Here is a 19,583-nt window from a genome sequence, read left to right as displayed (position 1 = left end):
CCTCTCCTTAGGATTTGTTCTTTTAGTTTCCTGGCGATATCTTACTATCTCTTCCCTTAGTACTATCTAAATAATTCATTTATTATTGTTTTTATTCCTGGTTACTAACCACACTATTTTACAGGGGAACCAATGTCATAATCACAGCCTCTCATAGGCAATGGCAACTTGTTTCCTTCTCACTACAACATAATCCACTATGTAATGTGGGAAGGTCGATCCAGTGTGAAACCTCCTTGGGGCTTTGGTGCCTGAGTTATCAGGAGACAATGATAATATCACAGTATGACTTAATAGAACACTGTCCTTGGCATGGAGACCAAGATGAACATTAGAGTGAATAAAATGCTGGTTTTATTCACTTCTTGTACCTCTTTATTGAAGAATTACTTTGTAGGAAATCTTGAGTTTATTTCAATACAAGAATACTAGCCCCTTAAGCATTCTCATATTTCTCGCTTACTTCTAAGATATGAATTGGAGGTATCATTATAAGAGTGTAATCAGTACTGGGTAGGCCCCAATTTTCTAAATGAATGAAGAAGGTTCTCTTTGTTTGAAAGGAACTCTTATCAGATATCTGTGTTAGAAACTTGGGAAAGTGTTGTATCCATGCCTGTGCTTGGACAATATTGTGGCATCTGGAAGCATAAGTGAGGAACTGTAGAAAAATCCACGGGTTAACTGGTTAATGCCACTTTGATATAGTCTTTCTTGGAAACTTCTATTGGTAGGGTTTTCTAATTCAAACCGATTATTCTACCAACCTTAGTTTTATTCAACTTCAAATTGTTTTTCTTTTATGGGAAATGGACAAGCTCGAAATTCTGAGGGGCTGTGGGGGATTTACTGCAGTGAGGTAATAATTATTATGTTTCTTATAAAGCTAGATGTGAGTATTCCTTAAACCTAGAGAAACTTTGGATTACATTAAAAATGATTATTTAGAACAATTTCAAGGACTGACATTGTAGATTTCAGTGATAACAGTGGAAACTATGATGCTTTCAGTTGTCATTTTTGTATAGTTAGTCTTAATGAATTTGTGATTCAGTAATACTCTGTTGGTATATAAGAGAGCCATAGATTTGATGGAAGGGGGACTTTATAATCCCTATCCGTTTACAAGTAAATCTTCTAACATACAGATATTTTTGACAACGCATTTATGTATATGTGCTGACATTGGAATACCTATGCCATTATATATTTATACAAATGTGGCGAGTTTTCTGAACTGATGATGTCATGGGGTTTTATAAGTCGTGGAAGTGCTGGATTAGAACGATTTGCGGATTAAAACGATGTGTTTAAATGACAGTTTGGTGCACTGGATTCCCTGACCCTGACGCGCCTTCACTGGAGCCCTGGTGGCCCTCCCTCCTCACCTGCCCCTGTGCTCTCTCCCGCCCGCTCTCCCTGCCCCTCCACTGTCTGATGTCCTCAGGACGATACTCCTGAAGGCCACCAGCGACTCCCACCCCTGTGACTCTGACCCTCCCTTTATTTGCGAGGTTCCCCCCCTAGTTTCTATGGTAACACAGCCGTCTGGTCCTACTTTTTGTCTGTTTTGTCCGTTGCTCTCGTATTGGTTTCTGTCTCTCCTCCTGCTCTTGGTCACGGGCTGCACGCAGCCTGGTCCCTTTCTCTTTCTGTGGGCTTCCTCTTGTCCACGCTCAGCTCCACCTCCGGGTCTGACCTTTCTCCTGCCGTCAGTCTTCACTTCAGTCTTCGATGGGCTCTTCAAAAGGCCTGTTCTTACATGGCATTGGTCCTCTCCTTCTGGTCCCCACCACAGAGGCAACCCCTTCCCAGCTTTCCATCTCCACTCAAGGTGTTCTGTTTCCATTCACAAAGAGCCAACTTCTGTTGTGATTATCGAGTCCCCACTCCTCCCCTACCCTTCTTTCTCCCTGTTGGTTTCACCAATTATGTCCATTCTGTGTCCACACTGATCTTTTTCCAGTCCTGTGGTTGCCACTCTAGTTAAGCCTGGACTTTATCTTCTGAAACCCATTCCTCTGTTCAAGAACCTGACCTCATTAGCTCATCATCTAAGGAGCGCATAGTCTGATCTGCCCTCCAAACTGCTTTTCCAAACCGTTCTTGCCCATCTTCCCTGTGCAAACTCGTGAGCCTGGCAGTCGCCTGTAACCTACCTTGGACCTTCATGCTATTCCCTTTTGGCTCAACCAAATCCTACTCCTCCTTAGATTTTTCTTTTCTGTATAAAACTGTCTTTATATAATAACAGGGAAGTATTTTTTTCCTCTGAGTTCTTTATATTTTTTAAAAACTGTTTTTATTTCAGAGAGGAAGGGAGAGGGAAAGAGAGAGAGAAATAGAAACATCAATGATGAGAATCATTGATTGGCTGCTTCCTGTATACCCCCTACTGGGGATTGAGCCCATTATCCGGGCATGTGCCCTGACTAGGAATTGAACCGTGACTTTCTGGAGGTTCATAGGTCGACACTCAACCACTGAACTACGCTGGCCAGGCTGAATTCTTTATATTTTTACTGGTTTTTCCCCCCCTCGATAAAAACGATACTGCTCTGTATCATTGATTTTCATGTGCTTTCCCCTCCCTACTGGACTCCAAGCTCTTCGAGGGCAAGGACTGTCTTCCCACAGCATCTGTTCTGGGACCTGCATGGATGGTCAGGTTCCCAGCACCTATGTGCAGGTTGATTTTCTTTTTTCTTTTTTAATTTCTTTATTGATTAAGGTATTACATATGTGTCCTTATTCCCCCATTACCCCCCACCTCCCATTCATGCCCGCACCCCCCTGTTGTCTGTGTCCATTGATTAGACTTATATGCATGCATATAAGTCCTTTGGTTGATCTTTCCCCCTTACCCCCACCCTCCCCTACCTTCCCTGAGGTTTGACGTTCTGATTGATGTTTCTCTGTCTCTGGATCTATTTTTGTTCATCAGTTTATGTTGTTCATTATATTCCACAAATGAGTGAGATCATGTGATATTTATCTTTCTCTGCCTGGCTTATTTCACTTAGCATAATGCTCTCCATCTCCATCCATGTTGTTGCAAATGGTAAGAACTCCTTTTTTACTGCAGCATAGTATTCCATTGTGTAGATGTACTACAGTTTTTTAATCCACTCATCTGCTGATGGGCACTTAGGCTGTTTCCAAACCTTAGCTATGGTGAATTGAGCTGCTATGAACATAGGGGTGCATATATCCTTTCTGATTCGTGTTTCTAGTTTCTTGGGATATATGCCTAGAAGTGGGATCACTGGGTCAAATGGGAGTTCCATTTTTAGTTTTTTGAGGAAACCCCATACTGTTCTCCACAGTGGCTGCACCAGTCTGCATTCCCACCAGCAGTGCACGAGGGTTCCTTTTTCTCCACATCCTCGCCAGCACTTGTCATTTGATGATTTGTTGATAATAGCCATTCTGACAGGTGTGAGATGGTACCACATTGTTGTTTTGATTTGCATCTCTCTGATGATTAGTGACTTTGAGCATGTTTTCATATGTCTCTTGGCCTTCCTTCTGTCTTCTTTCGAAAAGTGTCTATTTAGATCAGTTGCCCATTTTTTGATTGGGTTGTTTCTTCTTTTTGTTAAGCTGCATGAGATCCCTGTAAATGTTGGAGATTAAACCCTTATCGTTGATATCATTGGCAGATATGTTCTCCCATGCAGTGGGCTTTCTTGTTGTTTTGTTGATGGTTTCTTTTGCAAAAGCTCTTTATTTTGATGTGGTCCCATTTGTTTATTTTCTCTTTAGTTTCCATTGCCCTAGGAGCAGTATCAGTGAAGAAATTGCTTCGGCATATGTCAGAGATTTTTCTGGCTGTGGATTCCTCTAGTATTTTTATGGTTTCTCGTCGTATGTTTAAGTCCTTGATCCATTTTGAGTTTATTTTTGTATATGGTGTAAGTTGGTGGTCTAGTTTCATTTTTTTGCATGTATCTGTCCAATTTTCCCAACACCATTTACTGAAGAGTCTGTCTTGACTCCATTGTATGTTCATGCCTCCTTTGTCGAATATTAATTGAGCTTAGTGGTTTGGGTTGATTTCTGGGTTCTCTATTCCATTGATCTATATGTCTGTTCTTAGTACCAGGCTGTTTTGAGAACAGTGGCTTTGTAATACAGCTTGAAATCTGGTATTGAGATCCCACCTACTTTGTTCTTCTTTCTCAGGATTGCTGTGGCTATTCGGGGTCTTTTTTATTCCAGATGAATTTTTGGAGAGTTCTTTCTAGGTCTGTAAAATATGCCGTTGGTATTTTAATGGGGAGTGCATTGAATCTATAGATTGCTTTGGGTAGTATAGACATTTTAATGATGTTGATTCTCCCAATCCATGAACATGGTATGTTCTTCCATCTGTTTACATCTTCCTCTATCTCTTTTTTCAGTGTCCTGTATTTTTCCACGTATAGGTCTTTTACCTCCTTAGTTAAGTTTATTCCTAGGTATCTTAATTTTTTTGGTGCGATGGTAAATGGGATTGCTTTTTTAGTCTCTCTTTCTGTAAGTTCACTATTGGTGTATAGAAATGCCATAGATTTCTTGGTGTTAATTTTGTATCCTGCTACATTGCCGAATTCATTTATTAAGTCTATGAGTTTTTTGATGGAGTCTTTCGGGTTTTTTTATGTACAATATCATGTCATCTGCAAATAAGGACAGCTTTACTTCTTTTCCAATTTGGATGCCTTTTATTTCTTCTTCTTGTCTAATTGCAATGGCTAATACTTTCAGTACTGTGTCGAACAGGAGTGGTGAGAGTGGGCATGTGCAGGTTGATTTTAATCATGGGTGAAGTTTTCCGTTCATTTCTTATAGCAAGAGAATTAGTGGGAGTTGGTAAAACTAACAGCCATTGAGGGAAGGAGAGCCTAAGAGAGAGACAACAGATAGTTTTCTGAAGTGATTTGAGAAAGTCTTCCATAATCGGGAATTTAGTTTGGAATAATAGGGAGTGATCCATATAAGAGTTTGCCTTGGGGGGTGGCATAGGTCGCATCGTGGTTAAGAGCTTGTTCTTCGGTTATGTAATCTTTCTGAGCCCCAACCCCTGATTTGTGTCTGCCTCCGAGGTGGGAGCACTAAATGAATTCACAAAGCACTGTGACTGGCTCGCACAGTTCCTCTTCAACAAATGGTACCTTTTTGTTTGTGCACCGTGCGGGTCCCCTCTCCCTGAGAGGCAGTGGGGGCCGTCTGAGCCGTGGCTTGGAAATCCGGACGTGCAGCTCCATCACTAGGGCATTGCAGTCGCCCAGAAAACGCACATTGAGCGTCTCCCACGAAGGGCTTCTGGGACCCTAATGCCATAGGGATGAGTAAGAAAGGCCTGTCCCAGGGAACTGGTGTGAGTGAAGGACATGCAGACAAGTTGGAGAAAGGGAAGAAGAGGAAAACCTTAGGAGAGGTCCTGTCCTGATGGAGGAGACTTCCTTAAGGTGCTTCCGGGGCAGCAAGCAGAGCGCTCCGGGTGGTGTGGTGTCTCTGGGGAGTCCGGACGATGGGGGACTGGCCTGCAGGACGCCTGAGCAGCTGATCGGGGACCATGCTAGTGAGAGAGCGCCCTGGGCACAGTTCAGTCCTCTCTGTCCCATGGCCACAAACCGTGCTGACCCTTGACCCTGACTCTGCTCCTCCGTGGGCTCCTACAGGACAGCTTGGCCACCGTCCCTGAGCATCTTCTCAGGGTGTGCCCGCCTGACAGAGCAAGAGCATCGTCTTCTCTTGACCGGGAGGGCTCCTGAGGAATTGGCAGCTACGGATGCTGGGAAAGTATTAAGTGGACGAGAGAAATTAAACATCACACTTGTACTGCCACCTCTGCATCCCCAGCCAAATCTAGTTCTCATGTTTGAGAAGAGGGAACCCTCTCCTCAGGGGGAAGATGATCAGAGGCGTTACTTCCTTGGGATTGCAGGGAAGGGATTTAGACAGACTCTAAGGAAGGACCAAGTCTTCCCCAGGTTTGCAAGTAGATGCATGTACTTGGACTGAAAACGCTCCCCTTTTCTCTTCCCAGGGGAAAGTGGAAGTAGAAGCTGGGAAAGAAGGTATGAAGTTTGAAGCCAGTGCTTTTTCATATTACGGTGTAATGGCCCTCACGGCCTCCCCAGGTGAGTTGCCTTCTGCCTCTGAGGGCAGAGCCGTGTTTTAGGAAATGGCGTCGCCCTTCTACAGTCGCCTTCCTCTCTATGCCTGCAGCTCACCCTGTTTATTTCTTCCTGAACTTTCTATTGAAGTATATCATGTATACAGAAAACTGCACAGATCCTAAGTACACACACGTGAATTTTCACAAACTGAACACGCCCGTGCAAACAGCCCACATCAGAGACAGAACATCCTTGACCCAGGACCCCTGCCGCCGCCACACGCCCTCTCAGGATGAGTTTTACTGAGTCTGGCTTCTTTAACCTAGTGTTGCCCGTCACATTCACCTGTATTGCCAGAGGCGCTGACACTCCATTTCTTCTCATTGCTGTGTAGTGTTCCGTGGTGCGAGTGTACAGCTGCGTTTATTCTCTTCGTTGCTGATGGGCATTGAGGTAGTTGCTTGTTTGGGGCGACTGTGGCTGTGTGATTGTAGACACTCTTGTACCATCTCTCGATGAACGTGTGTGCATTTCTGTTGGGCCTATATGTAGGAGTGGGGTTGTGGGGTCACAGGGTATGAGGATCTCTTCAGCTTTAGTAGCTACTGCCCAATAGTTTTCCAAAGTGTTCCCACTCATACCTGTCCTGAGGAAGTTCCCGTGGCTCTGCACCCGCGGTATCGCTGAGTCATCTAAATGTTAACTGCTCTGGAGGTTTTTCAATTTGCATTTTCCTGAGGATGAATGAGGTGGTTAATATATATTTATTGCCTATATCCAGCTCGTATCTAGAGTCAGCCAGTTCTGGGTGGCTGTGCCATGGGCCATTAAGTGCTCTGCACAAGATGCCAGCAAGCGGTGTCTGTCCTAGTGGGAACATGGACACAGGTACCTGGCTCACCTCGGGGATGGGACTTGAATGGACTCTATTGACATTGCTGTGCGTCTGCATATGTGTGAGTGTGTGTGTGTGTGTGTGTGTGTGTGTGTGTGTGTGTGTGTGAGAGAGAGAGAGAGAGAGAGAGAGAGAGAGAGAGAGAGAGAGAGTGTGTGTGTGTGTGTGTGTGTGTGTGTGTGTGTGTGTGTGTGTGTGTGTAGAATGGGGCAGGCAGGCAAACAGAGGTGCTGTAGTGCCACCTTGTGGCTAAAATGTCAAATGACAGGCTGTACTAGAAAACAACTTTTGCAATAGCCCACCCTAAAAACCACGGTTATGTCTGAAAACCAGTCTCAAAAGGGGAGGGATACTTCCAGACAAATCTGTTTTTGTGATGTTGGTCCTCAGCTGTGCCACATGACATCGCAGGCACTGAGATGTTATGGTTGGAAAGCCAGGGAAGCGTCAAGCATTCTCACACCCCAAGCCTCCCCTGCTCCGGATGCATCTCCGCACTCTCCCTGGGCAGGTGTTTGAGTCACATGGGCCAGTGCCCCATTGTCAGTGCTGATGAACACCCAGTGTGAACGTGGCCCTATCAAGCCCACGTCATTGGTCGGCGTCTGCCGTGAACGAAGGTGATCTGTTTTCACTGCTCGTGAGGACAGGGAGGTTCTTAACTGGCTGAGAAGACCCGCAGTACAGCTCAGTTCCATTGCATTCGGTTGCCAGACTTTGAGAAAGGCTCTTGGCTTCCTCATTATCAAAAGGATATAAGGTTACCTCGTGTGATTGTTGAAAGAATCGATGTGGTGGTGCTCACACATGCTTCGTAACCTTTAAAGAGGGAACGTTGGTATGACAGGAGTTGACATTGTGAATATTTGGCAACTCACCTCAAATCGGCCCACGTGAGCAGAATCGGATTCATACAGCAGTTTTGAAAAGAAAGCTGGAAGAGTAAATTGTACGTTTTTATTGATACTGAACTGTGGGTTCATGTGAGGGTAAGTCCCATTCAGAAGAGGAATTAAGAGCAGGCCTTCGTGTAGACAACTGGTGGGGCTGCCTGCCTAGTTTGGAAATGCCGGAAAGGAGGTGGGTTTCATTAATAGCATCTTCTTACAAAGCCCAGTATTTTACTTGACTTTACCATTCGGATTTGGGATTTTGTGTGTTCAAGAGATGCAAATTAGTACAGTAATCTCAAGATATTTTTTATTAATTTTGATTGCCTAGAAAAACCATACAGTAATCTGTTATCAAGATCTGCCCAGTTATATGTCAAGTATGTCTCAGTTTAAAAAACAAACCTGCCCAGGAAATAAGACTCCTGCCCAGCACACAGTGCTGACGACTCCGGTCAGGTGACGAGGATGCCTGTCCTGCCCAGCACGTCTGTGCACGTTGTTCTTTATGTACTTGCCTCTAATACTTGGAAATCTCAAAGTATTCCAGAGCAATTCAAAGCATCAAGTCAGAATTAAAATCAGACCAACTAAGGGTGTAAATGAATTGAATAACTAACTTCCTGCCACAGACAGGGACGCTGTAGGCCATCCTGGGAGTGAGAGGGGGTGCCGGCACAGGTGACTTGGGTCCTGCTCTTGGGGCTCTTGGCTGTGGCTGGCTGTGATTTAAGTGGTTAGAAGAGCATGTTCTGAGCGATAACCCCTTGGGTGTTGCTAATGGCCTAAGAGATTTCTAGGTTAGGAAGAAGCATGGTGACCAGGATTCCGGCCTCCCCGTGCCCTTCATCCTGGAAAGCGGAGTGTCCTGTTTCTGTGTCCATAATGTCATCCAGGCCTTTTCAGTTCTGGGACCACTGGCTCAGATTGGTAGGACCGGTACCCACTCCTGGCCCCTGATACAGAGATCTCCTTTCTTGCCTTTCGATGTGGTCTCACCCTGTTTTTCTCCATTTTTCAGTTCCTTTGTCCCTGTCTCGTACCTTTGTTGTCAGCAGGACAGAGTTGTTAGCAGCAGGTTCTCCAGGTAATTCTGCATGTTTCCTTTTCATAATTCTCCTGATTGCCTCCCTGCTCCCTCCCCACTAAGGAAAAGCCACCTTCGGTTTTTCCGTAAGCTCCAGCACTCCACGTTTCCATGCCTTCATAGGAGCTCCCCAGGAACATACACGCCCACAACAGGTGCAGAAAGGGCTTAGGATGCTGGAAGGGGATCTGGGAACATGAGTGGTGTGAAACACGGGAAGGAAGAGTCATTCTGTCCACCCACACTGCCGACCTGGGGTTTGCAGAGCAGCCGCGGCGGGCACTTTGGTTCTTTCTCTGACCTCAGCAAAGTCGTGGTCTGTGGAGGCAGAAGCCCCAAGGACCACAAAACCCGAGGACGCTTCCACAGAACACACACGCCAAACGCCTGAGGGACCGACGTTTCGTGGTAAATGCACAGCATTCCTGTCTCCGTGAGCGGGTCCTCATTCTGTCCTCCGTCAGGCAGGCGGCCCCTGCTCCTGTCCCCCTCTTTGTTTTGAAGTTAATGCCGTGCACATTCCTAACCAGCTGCTGGCGACTGCCCTGCGGGAGGGTCGGTTGTGCCTGGCTCACAGGTCCAGCTGCTAAAAACGAAGGCAAAGCCTTAATCTTCCTTTAATTAAAATTGCTGGGCTTCCCTATTCGGTAGTCCAACTTTTCTGTATTTATTTTGTTCCATACAGCTTAGATTTTTAAAATCTGACTGATGAAATTTGTGTTTCATAAGCCAATTTCAGCAAAACTCTAAAATGCTGATTTTGGTAAAAGAGGCAATACTTGTCTTAGAAACTAATGTTCCCTCAGATCTTCACTTTGAGAAGTTTGGGGTTTGTGGGGGTAAGATATGATTCATAAGGCTTTTTAAATGTTTTTTTATTGATTTCAGAGAGAGGGAGAGAGAGAGAGAAACATCAGTGAGAGAGAATCATTGATCAGCTGCCTCCTGCATGCCTCCTACTGGGGATCGAGCCCACAACCCTGGAATGTGTCCTGACTGGGAATCGAATTGTGACCTCCTGGTTCATGGGTCGATGCTCAACCACCGAGCCACACTGGCCATGCGCATAAGGCTATTTGAATGAAAACACTTGGCAGACTATACATACACACATATGGATGTGCACATACATATATGCACATTAGTATGTATCTATGCTTATGTATGCATGATTTTTTTCCTCCCCATTTTATTTGCTGGCATCTGCCACCTATTTAAAATGTCACAAAAGCTGAAGTAGAATGACTTTTGGATGAAGCTCATGGAAATGTCTTTTATTTTTTTACATTTCCCATAAAACTTAAGAGATTTGTCAGCTGTGCCCACTCCATCTGAGCCAGTAGCAGAAAACGGCATTTGCAGGCCCAGGACTCAGGGATGCTGGCAGGACCGGAACATGACTCCTGAGAAATGGGTGGTTAAACCAGTGACTTCCAGCCTCTTCCACAGGTGCTGGGGTTCCCAGGAAGAGGCTGGGAACGTCGTTATTGTATCTTTAGCTTGTTAGAAAAAAGAGAGGATGCCTAGGTCGGACGCATCTTAAAAGGCAAGACAAAAAGCAGAAAGGAACCGATTCTGAGAAGACATAAAGAGGAATTAAAGTTGAAAGTTGTTTTCATAATTGTCTAAAATCTTGGCACATAAATTCCCCAACAAAACATGACCTGAACTGGAGGGAGGCCATAGCGAGTCTTTATTCTCCTTCCAGTGAACATACATACATGTCACTGCATGTTGAGGGAAGGCTGGTCCTGCTTCTCCAGACTGTGGCTGTGAGGCCAGGCACCGGGTTGAGGGGAAGCTGCCTGCGAGTCTAGATGTGCTGAAGACCAGAGAAAATGCCCTGTGACCCTCCTCGGGACAAAACAGCAGTTCTGCACCAGGCCTCTGGTGTCTGCCTGCCAGCACACAGGGTCTGGTCAGCGAGCAAAGTGCCCTTTAAATGTTTCATTGTCATAACCTTTAAATTGTCACACACAGAAGGAAACACCAGTTTGAAGGTATCCGTAGAAATGGTGATGTGATTTTGGACTGAAACTCGGGGATACAAAGAGCTGTGGGGTCTGTCAGCCTGGGTGAAGTTACCACCAGTAGGAAAGGCTTGGTCGTGAGGGCAGGCATGGTGGAAAGGGAGGAACCAACAGGAAAGAACACAGTCATGTTACCCTGGCTCATCTATCGATGCTTAATCGGCGTCAGATGCTATGCTAAGCACTCCATCCATTATCTCATTTTGCATCTTCATCAGGCCCCGTGAGGTGGTACTATTATTATCTGCCTTTTACAGGTAAGGAATCGGAGGCTTTGCATCGTTGGAACATCTGATCACAGCTCTGTTCTGCTAAACAGAAAACATCTGATAAATGTTTAATTTGCCATTTTCTCTTAGAACATAAGTGGAAGCAACAAGCAGAACTGCTACTATGAGTTTAATTTTGACCTAAAAATGAAAAGCTGTGGGGAAAGTGGTGACATAAAATTTTAGCAGAAAGTGAACTCTTCATTTGACGTTCCTCGAGTAGCTACCATGTTTTGTTCTGGGCGTCATTATAGGAAGGACATTTATGAATGAATGAAATCTCAGATGGTGGTCAGGATGGGATGACAGGTGGTAAACGTGAGCTGAAGTATTTAACTTGGAGAAGAAGAGATTTAAGGAGAACATACTATCTTTGAGCTTTTAAGGGCTATTTCAAGTAGCAGGGGAACAAAAGCTCCGTAGAGAGAAGGGGGACTGTCATCTGAGGTTGGGGAGGCAGATGGCAGATCTTCCCATAGCTGAAGGGTGGGACCAGCTGAGGGCCAGCTGCTCTGTGGGAACATCTGTCAGGACATATTGCAAAGAGGAGCTAACCTTCAGGTGGGAGAACTGGTCCCCTCCAGTCCTAGGACATGGTGCACCTCAGGACCTGTCCCGTGTGGGCACCGGTTCATATTTGTGGGCTAGATTGGAAAAGCAAACAGGAAAGAAGCCTGGCAAGGGGCAGGTCTTATTTTAAATGAAATTTGTGTTAAAAGCAGTGGTAAGCCTGCATTTAGGAGCAACATCACTTAGACTTACTGAGCTGTCTGTCTCACTGAAGAGTCACACAGCCCTAAGGTAACTTAATCGAACCTCCCAAGGGTTTACTGTCTCCTTGTGCTGAGACAGGCTGCCTGCTGGAGTCAGAGACAAAGAAATAGGTTTGGCTGGGAGTTGGGGTCTGATCCCTTTAAACACATACTGATTCATGAACATCCTCAAGAGTCCTTTGCTTTTGCTTCTGGCTTGGGCTGTGCTCCCCTGGTTGTGCGTTTCACAGCCCGGCGCCACGCTCCTGACGGGGATGCGCACCGCAGGGCCTGTGCTGGCAGAGACTGGGGAGGACTGTCCCTCACTGACAGGCTGCGTGGCTGATCCCAATGGAACATGTCGCTGAGGGAAGCGGCGAGTTCATGTGGGAGGCCTGTGGGGTGAGCTGTGTGGCTGAGGCTCAGGCAGAAATGGATTAAGCTTGTCTACTAATGACTCCTTTTTTATTACCTGGAAAATACAAGGCTGCCTTTATTGTTTGTATCTACCTCACTTAAAAAGTGGTTGGGTGTTTGTTTGTTTTTTCTCCATTTCCAGGTGAAAACAAGTCCCCTCCTCGGCCATGTGGCTTGAATCACTCAGACTCTCTCAGTCGAAGCGACCGGATTGATGCAATCACACCTTCGATGGGGAGCAGCAATAATCAGCTCAACTCTTCATTCCTCCAAGTCTACATCCCAGATTACTCAGTGCGCGCCCTTTCTGATCTCCAGTTTGTTAAGGTAAGAGCAGAGAGAGCCGCTTGGCTGGACCTGGAAGTTCGAGGTCAAATCCACAGCCAGCCGTTTGGCTCCCCAGCCCCTCCACTGAGTCCCCTGTCATTCTGTGGTGCCCTGCCTCCAGCTACTGTGTCCAGGACTCAGGTGGGGAAAAACATTTATGTCCTTGGCTCTCTCTGTCCAATGAGCTGCCAAATCAGATGTGACCGTGAGAGGGGATGAGAGCTGGAGATCTAAGAAACAGAATCAACCTTTCACAAGTCTTCATGGGCTCGGACTCCAGAGACTTGCTTGGTCCTGAAAGGGCAGAGGTCGGAGACTCGGAAGACTGGCCAGGAAGGAGTGGGAAGAGCCCTCCACTTACCTTCTGCCCTGGGACAGGCTTCTTTCCTTAGTCTGAAATAAAGACGCCTCTCGGAGAACAAGCCAGCTTTAGCTGATGGAAGCCTAGCTCCATTTTCTAATCTTTGGGAAACTTTGAAATAAAATTTGAAAATGGCTTAAATCAGTGAAAACTGACTTGCTTACCAGAGTCAACTTGAACTTTAAAAAGTGGCTCCGCTTGGCTCCTGGGAGCACGCCTGCGCCTTCCCTCCTCCCCTCTCCCCCAGGAACCTTGCCTTTCCCTTCCTCTCTCCTAAGCCCCAAGGGCCCTTCTTCTGCCTCTGTAACTCGTTTCCTGAGCCCATTCCTTCTACAGCTCACTTTCTCATTTCTACCACCTCTGTGACTTTCCAAATAAATTTTCTCTTATTAAAAGAAAAGTGGCTCAGTTTGTACTCAAGGATGCCTTTCTCCTAGAGAAACAACTAGGGGCCTTTCGGGGACTTAATGTGTAACACAATGTCCAGACAAGAGAGCCTAAAACTAAGCATTATCTTGGTTTGTTTTCTGTACCATCTTCTGGCCCCAGATCTCAAGACAGCAATACCAAAATGCCTTGATGGCGTCCCGGATGGACAAAACTCCTCAGTCTTCAGACAGTGAAAACACTAAAATTGAATTGACTCTTACGGAGCTGCACGACGGGTTGCCAGACGAGACGGCCAACCTGCTCAATGAACAGAACTGTGTGACCCACACCAAGGCCAATCACAGCCTACACAACGAAGGCGCCATCTAGGGCGCCCCTAGGGCCCCCCTCCCCCCAAAATCCTGGGCCGGGCCAGGTGGCCTCGCCTGTCTGACAGTGAATCCCATTAGTGTGAGCTTGTGTGCCATGCTGCGTCCTGCAACATCCTGAGACCAAAGACTTTGTCCCCTCCCTGGAAGCAGCAGAGGAGGTCGGTGAGGGCAGGAATGGAAACGAGGGCTGGGGTTTGGCGTTTGAGATTTTGGAAATGAACTTCCACCCAAATAGAATCATGTTTATTTTTTCAGCTGTACCTTTTATTATTCACTCTCCTCCTCCTTTGATTTGCATGACATTGAAAATAGTTGGGATTTGTTTTTTTCAAGAGATCATGTTTTTAGAGTGTCTTTCGCAGAGTTTTAAGTTGGCCTGCCTGAACTCTGCTGTGACCCCCATGATGTGACCCCAATAGGATGGACTTGCCCCTCCACTGGCCTTCCGTGGCCCCTCCAGGGCCTTGCGTGGCCCACCCTTCCTCTGTGCCCCAGTGGGTGTCGCTGTCGAACTTGAAGGACAAATGAAGAAAACCTTGTTGCCGCAGACCTGCCAAGTCTGGGACGTTGCGGGGTGGAGCCTGCACGGGGACCTGCAGCCGCCTCTCTGAGCTCAGTGTTGTTCTAAGTTAATGTTTAACTGTGTCCCTTTCCCTCAGAAAGGTTTAACATGTGCTTGGAATGTGATTTTGCTCCCACTCTTAAGGAATTTTTATCACCAAAATGAATGTTAATGAATTTTAAACCCATGGTTTATCATTGGCAAGAGGCAAGGTGACTTCATCCCGACGTTCCCACAGCCTGGGATCTCGGGCGGCCAGGCCGCCTCCCCGTCCGCTCTTGTTGACCCAAAATGCTGCTACACGGATGCCAAATGGAAACCTTCCACGGGGCTGCTGAGCAGACACGCCGTGTGGAGTTCAGGCTCTTCCCCACCCGCTGGGTGTAATTGTTGGGAAGGAGTTGGACCTTCCGGCTGTGCTCTGTGCCCACACCCAGAAGGCGTTTCTAAGCCCATGTGTTTAAAGGAGGGCACTTCAGGGACTGCCAGCCCCTGCCCCTTTCCAGGGAGCCAACTGTCCCTCTGCCCCTGTGTCCCTGGGCCCGTGGGGCCTGGTCGTGGCTGTGCCCCTGCCCGAGGACCTGTGCCTCCCGCCTCAGACGTGGCCACGCAGAGAGGCCGCCTGTACAGCCAGGGCCCGTTTGGCCCCAAACAGGGATTCAGAAACCAAATGTGTGTTGTGGCCATTTCATGTGTATGTCTGTCTTATTTTAATACCAAATTCATCACGTGTGGTGAAATTAATGTCAGGAGGTGTTACTTGAGTGACTCAGTTCTTAACTATATTATCTGTGTTTTAAGTGTTAGCCCGAGGGATATGTGCATTTTGTTGGCAACATTCAACACTGAAGTGAGTTCCTACTGACCGGCTCCTTATAGAAATGTGTCCATGCTGCCTCCAGCCACTAGCCACGAAGATAGCATTGTCTCCATGGGCCCCGTTTGCTTCTCCCTCCTCAAGGTAGGGCTGCGCCAGTGGCTCCGTGGAGGGAGCTGCGCTGGCGGAATAACCAGCAACGTGCTGGCTTGCCATTGGGCGAGCAGTGTGATGTCTCCGGTGCCATATGCACACTTGGCGAGTATTTCCTTCGGGTTTCAGTCTTGGAGTGTCTTCCTCATTCGATGCCAAGCCCTTGTGAGGGACGTGCTGGCCTCACCTTGTGGTAGAGGGTCTCGGGGGGTACCCCCTGAGAGGGCCTGCCACCATGGGATGGAGTCTTGCACCATGGCGGGGGGTGGGGGAGCGTCTTTGATCCGAGTTTAAATCTTTCTTAAGATGCATCTAGCTGAGCACAACCCAGTGTGACGGGAACTGGACTGTGTGTAGGGTGTGCAGACATGAGTGTCCCTGAAGTGGAGCCTGGGTCTTGCTGGGGCAGGAGGCTTCTCCCCAAAGCCATGCCGCTCGGCCCGGTCAGCACTGGCCTTCACTGTGGTCTGGGGAGCCCAGCCGAGGCTCCTCTGGCCTTGAGGATCCTGGCCCATCAGCCTCTCCTGGCCGACCTGCTTCTCCACACATCCGGTCTCGGGGCGCCTTGCTACAACTGGAAGGAGCTCTGCAGTCAGTTACTGTGTGGGGTCTTTTCAGAGCCCCCCATCGTACCCCCGTTTGTTTTACGAATCCTAAAGCTCAGTGAGTCGTGGGGAAAGGATTGATTCCAGCTGCTGCCTCCTTGACTTCAGGGAGAAACAAAACTTCCTAATCTCTTACCTGCTCAGCATGATGGCTTTGTCCTCTGTAAAGGAGCTGGCAGGGGTGGCTTTGCACAGGGGCTCCGAGGATGGAAGTTTAACCTCCCTGTATGTTTCTATAAACCACTCTTTACCTTTAGACTGTTCACGCTGTTTTATAACAACAGAGAATAAAAATAATTCCTGTCTGGCCCCGAAAGGCATGAAGGTTAACATGTGGCTATAGTTACATCTGCTTCGGGGAATGCGCAAGACCCTTCAAATAACAATGTGAGCCACCAGGTTTCTTTTCCAGCCCCCCCCCCCACTCTCCCCCTGCAAACAGACTTCAGGCTGTTGAAGGAGAAATGCTCGCTCCCTCCTCCCTGGCAGCAGGAGAACGATTCTGGCTTAGAAGGGCTGTACAATCCCCATCTGTAAAGTAGACGGGGTGGGGCAGAGGACAGAGTTCAGATCGCGATGTGCAGTGGCCAGTCCTCAGCACCACGTGGCTCGTCCTCTCCTGGGGCTGCTGGCTTTGTAAGCGTCGCGGGGAGGGCTGTGTGGCAGATGCAGGTCCTGGGTCCTGAATTCTGTTGAAGCTCCTTGTCGGACCCAGGGCCTCTCCCTCCATGGCCTCCATGGCCCCTGCTGGGGAACCTCTTCCTACGCAGCCTCCCTGGTACCCTAAAGGTTCAAATGGAACTGGATTGAGTATCCAGATGATCCCAGGACGGTCGGCTTTCTTTTTATAAAGGAAAGTGGCTTTTTACCTACTGCCTTAGAGGTTCTCTCCCTTTATTTCCCTGTTTTATATCATCAGGAAAGTCCAAAATCGTGTACTTAAACTCTTAGAAAAACAAATCCTTAAGGTTTGTTCCTGGATATTGGGTGCTAATCAACTAGCATACACCTTGATTCTCACAGTTTGAATTTGAAAGGGCACCCCATTCAGCTCTGTTCCTCCTCCCCCTCCCTCACTTCCCAGGCCCACGTGTTGGCTTCCCCAGGTGGGAGGGAGCAGGGCATCTTACTATTTTCTACTGTTATGTCAAGGAACTTGTGTACAAACGTGGAATGCAGAACTCCACACCATCAATATGAAACATTTACTGTGAATATATTTACCTGTGCTATACCAAGACCATACGACTAAAGCACCAGCTCTTTCAAGTCTAGGAAAATAGATACAAGTAGAAATGCATTTTCCATAGACAGTGAAGCAGCAGGTATTTGGGCTAAGCAGGGACCATGAACTTGTGCCCTCAAATTCTCATGTTGAGAAGCAGACCTAAGTGGCCATGGCTGATTGAGCCTGTGTCCTGGCTGGTCAGAAACAAAAACAAAAACTCAACCATCATCTTCTGAAAGCCAGCCAGGGACCTGTGACTACTTCCCCTTTTCTGGGCCAGGAGACCAAGATGCCTCCAGTGTTCCCAGGGGTGACCCCTGCAGAGGCCTGACCTGGGCTGGCACAGGGAGGTGTTCACCTTGTTCCCTGGGATTGCAAGCAAGAGGCCACCAGGGAGGCTTGGTGCCCATCGCATGACCCAAGCTCCCTGTTGGCAGGGGCCACGGGGACAGCTCCCCTGGTTTCTCTTGCAGGGGCGAGGTCGCCAAGGCTGAGCGGCAGTGCAGGTGTGCGGCTTCTTCAGCGCTCTTTCCTGCCGAGGACACAGGTCTTGTCCGGGTCCGGTTTCGTTCCATCCCATTCTGTTCTGGGTGAGTGGTAGGTTAGCCCAGAATTAGGAGGAACCTAGTTCAGCGTGGAAGTGATTTGGGGATTCAGAAACCTTTCTGATGTAAATTTATCAGTGGGCAACCTACTCGGTTTTTATAACTCAGGGCCATTTGCTGATCTTTATCTTCTCATATTTCTGTTGTATTCAAGTGGGCTGATAGGAGAGGTTCGTTGTCTCCATTTGGGGGTGAGTGGTGGCACCCAGGCCCAGCTTGCTGATGTTACCATCCCTCAAGGCTGAGAGTGGGCCTTCATTCCTTCTGCGGCGAATGCTTTCTTGCTTTTTTTTTTTTTTTTTCCTGTTCTGTCTGGTCAGCCCTGAGGGCAGGAGGGAGGAGATGGCAGTTCATGGCAACTGCAGAGCGTGGAGCAGCTTTTCTCCCACCATCTCGGGCTGGGACCTTTTTTGCTTCTTAGATCTCTGTGGTTGGCTCAGCTTCAGTAAGCTTCTCTCAGGATGTGCTAGAGCCACTGACATCATCTCACTAGAATTGTCTTAAATAGCTTTTGATGGGAAATACCGGGCTGTTCTTGAAGCCACATGAAAATGAAGGTTCTAGTGGCGCGAGAGTAGAGTTCTAGGCATTTGTATGGCAAGGTTCCGATGTACAGAGCCGGCATGTACTCTAAGACTTGAGTGAATACGTGTTTTCTATTTTTAATACCTAGGAGTGTTTTAAACATGACCACATTGGGAGAATGACGGGAGCACTGTCTTGCCTCATTTGGCAGGCCAGCTTCTGGCATTGCCCACCCACATCTGACTGACATGGATTCACTAGAAAGGGATTCTTTTGGGGACTCCTCTTCAAACTCACCCTAGAGAGGACTATCAGATGGACCGGGGGTGGGGGGGTGGGGGGGGTGCCTTAGTGTTGGAGACTCAGGCCCCTTGGATAGGAACGGCTGGTCTCAGACTCCCAGAGCAGAAAGGAGTGGGGAGAGGAAGGCCTCAGGACTCTCGCTCCGCAGGGCCCCGGCCTAGCTTCTGACTCATCACTGCTGTGTCTGAAGTCTGCTGTGAAGGTAGAGTGTATCAGTCCATCGACCTCCCTTGTTTCTGGAGTCCTTCAAATCCACAAATGTATATGCTTTGTTTTATATTATTTATTATGTACATATTCCTCTCCTGTTAGTACATCGTCTGTGACCAAGATGAGATCTATTCTGGAGCCCCTCACCCAGAGTTCTGTTGTCCCTTCAAGTGGGTGAGAAGGCAGCAATTTTGTTTGTTTTTTTTTCTTAAACAGGTTGCTGCTCTTATGTTGGTCCTAGTGTCCCCGGATCCTTTTATTGGGACCTCTATTCCTATGACCAGTGTCTGGGATGAGGGTGGAGGCAGATTTCTCACCCATGGCAGGGCTTCTCAGATACCTCTGTGAAATACTTTAATATAGAGGTGGTTTCCTAGTTACTAGTTCTATTCTCTAGTACAGTGGTCGGCAAACTGCGGCTCGTGAGCCACATGCAGCTCGCGAGCCGCGGTTTGCCGCTCTGTTGACTGAGTTTGCCGACCACTGACCTAGACTCTCGATTCCAATAATTACAGGCTGTTGTTGTTCCTTGTGATTAAGCCCCTATCCCAGTGGTTGGCAAGGCAAACTCATTAGGCAAACTGGCAACTCGTGAGCCAGTTTGCCGACCACTGTTCTAGTAGCATGGCTGTGAGATCAGAGCCTCCTTCCTCCCTCCCTTCAAAGCCAGGGCAGTAGC

General features: G+C 47.6%; 1 protein-coding gene across 4 annotated transcripts in view; it reads left to right on the top strand.

Moving 5' to 3' along the window:
- Nucleotides 1–14,150, top strand: part of CNNM2 (cyclin and CBS domain divalent metal cation transport mediator 2) — a 125,012-nt gene extending 110,862 nt beyond the window's left edge. The window contains exons 5-8 of one of the 4 annotated variants that reach the window (XM_080640961.1): nt 6,035–6,128; nt 8,914–8,979; nt 12,590–12,774; nt 13,685–14,150. In XM_080640961.1, the coding sequence (XP_080497087.1) occupies nt 6,035–6,128; nt 8,914–8,979; nt 12,590–12,774; nt 13,685–13,894 (555 nt within the window). In that variant the 3' untranslated portion in view covers nt 13,895–14,150. Of the gene's footprint in view, nt 1–6,034; nt 6,129–8,913; nt 8,980–12,589; nt 13,527–13,684 lie in introns of those variants that run through there. The other 3 variants (XM_080640963.1, XM_080640960.1, XM_080640962.1) reach the window with 3 other exon arrangements.
- Nucleotides 14,151–19,583: the final 5,433 nt, after the last annotated feature.

This window comes from Plecotus auritus (genome assembly GCF_963455305.1).
Source record: "Plecotus auritus genome assembly, chromosome: 9".
NCBI lineage: Eukaryota > Metazoa > Chordata > Mammalia > Chiroptera > Vespertilionidae > Plecotus > Plecotus auritus.
This window is presented reverse-complemented; position numbering and strand designations above follow the sequence as displayed.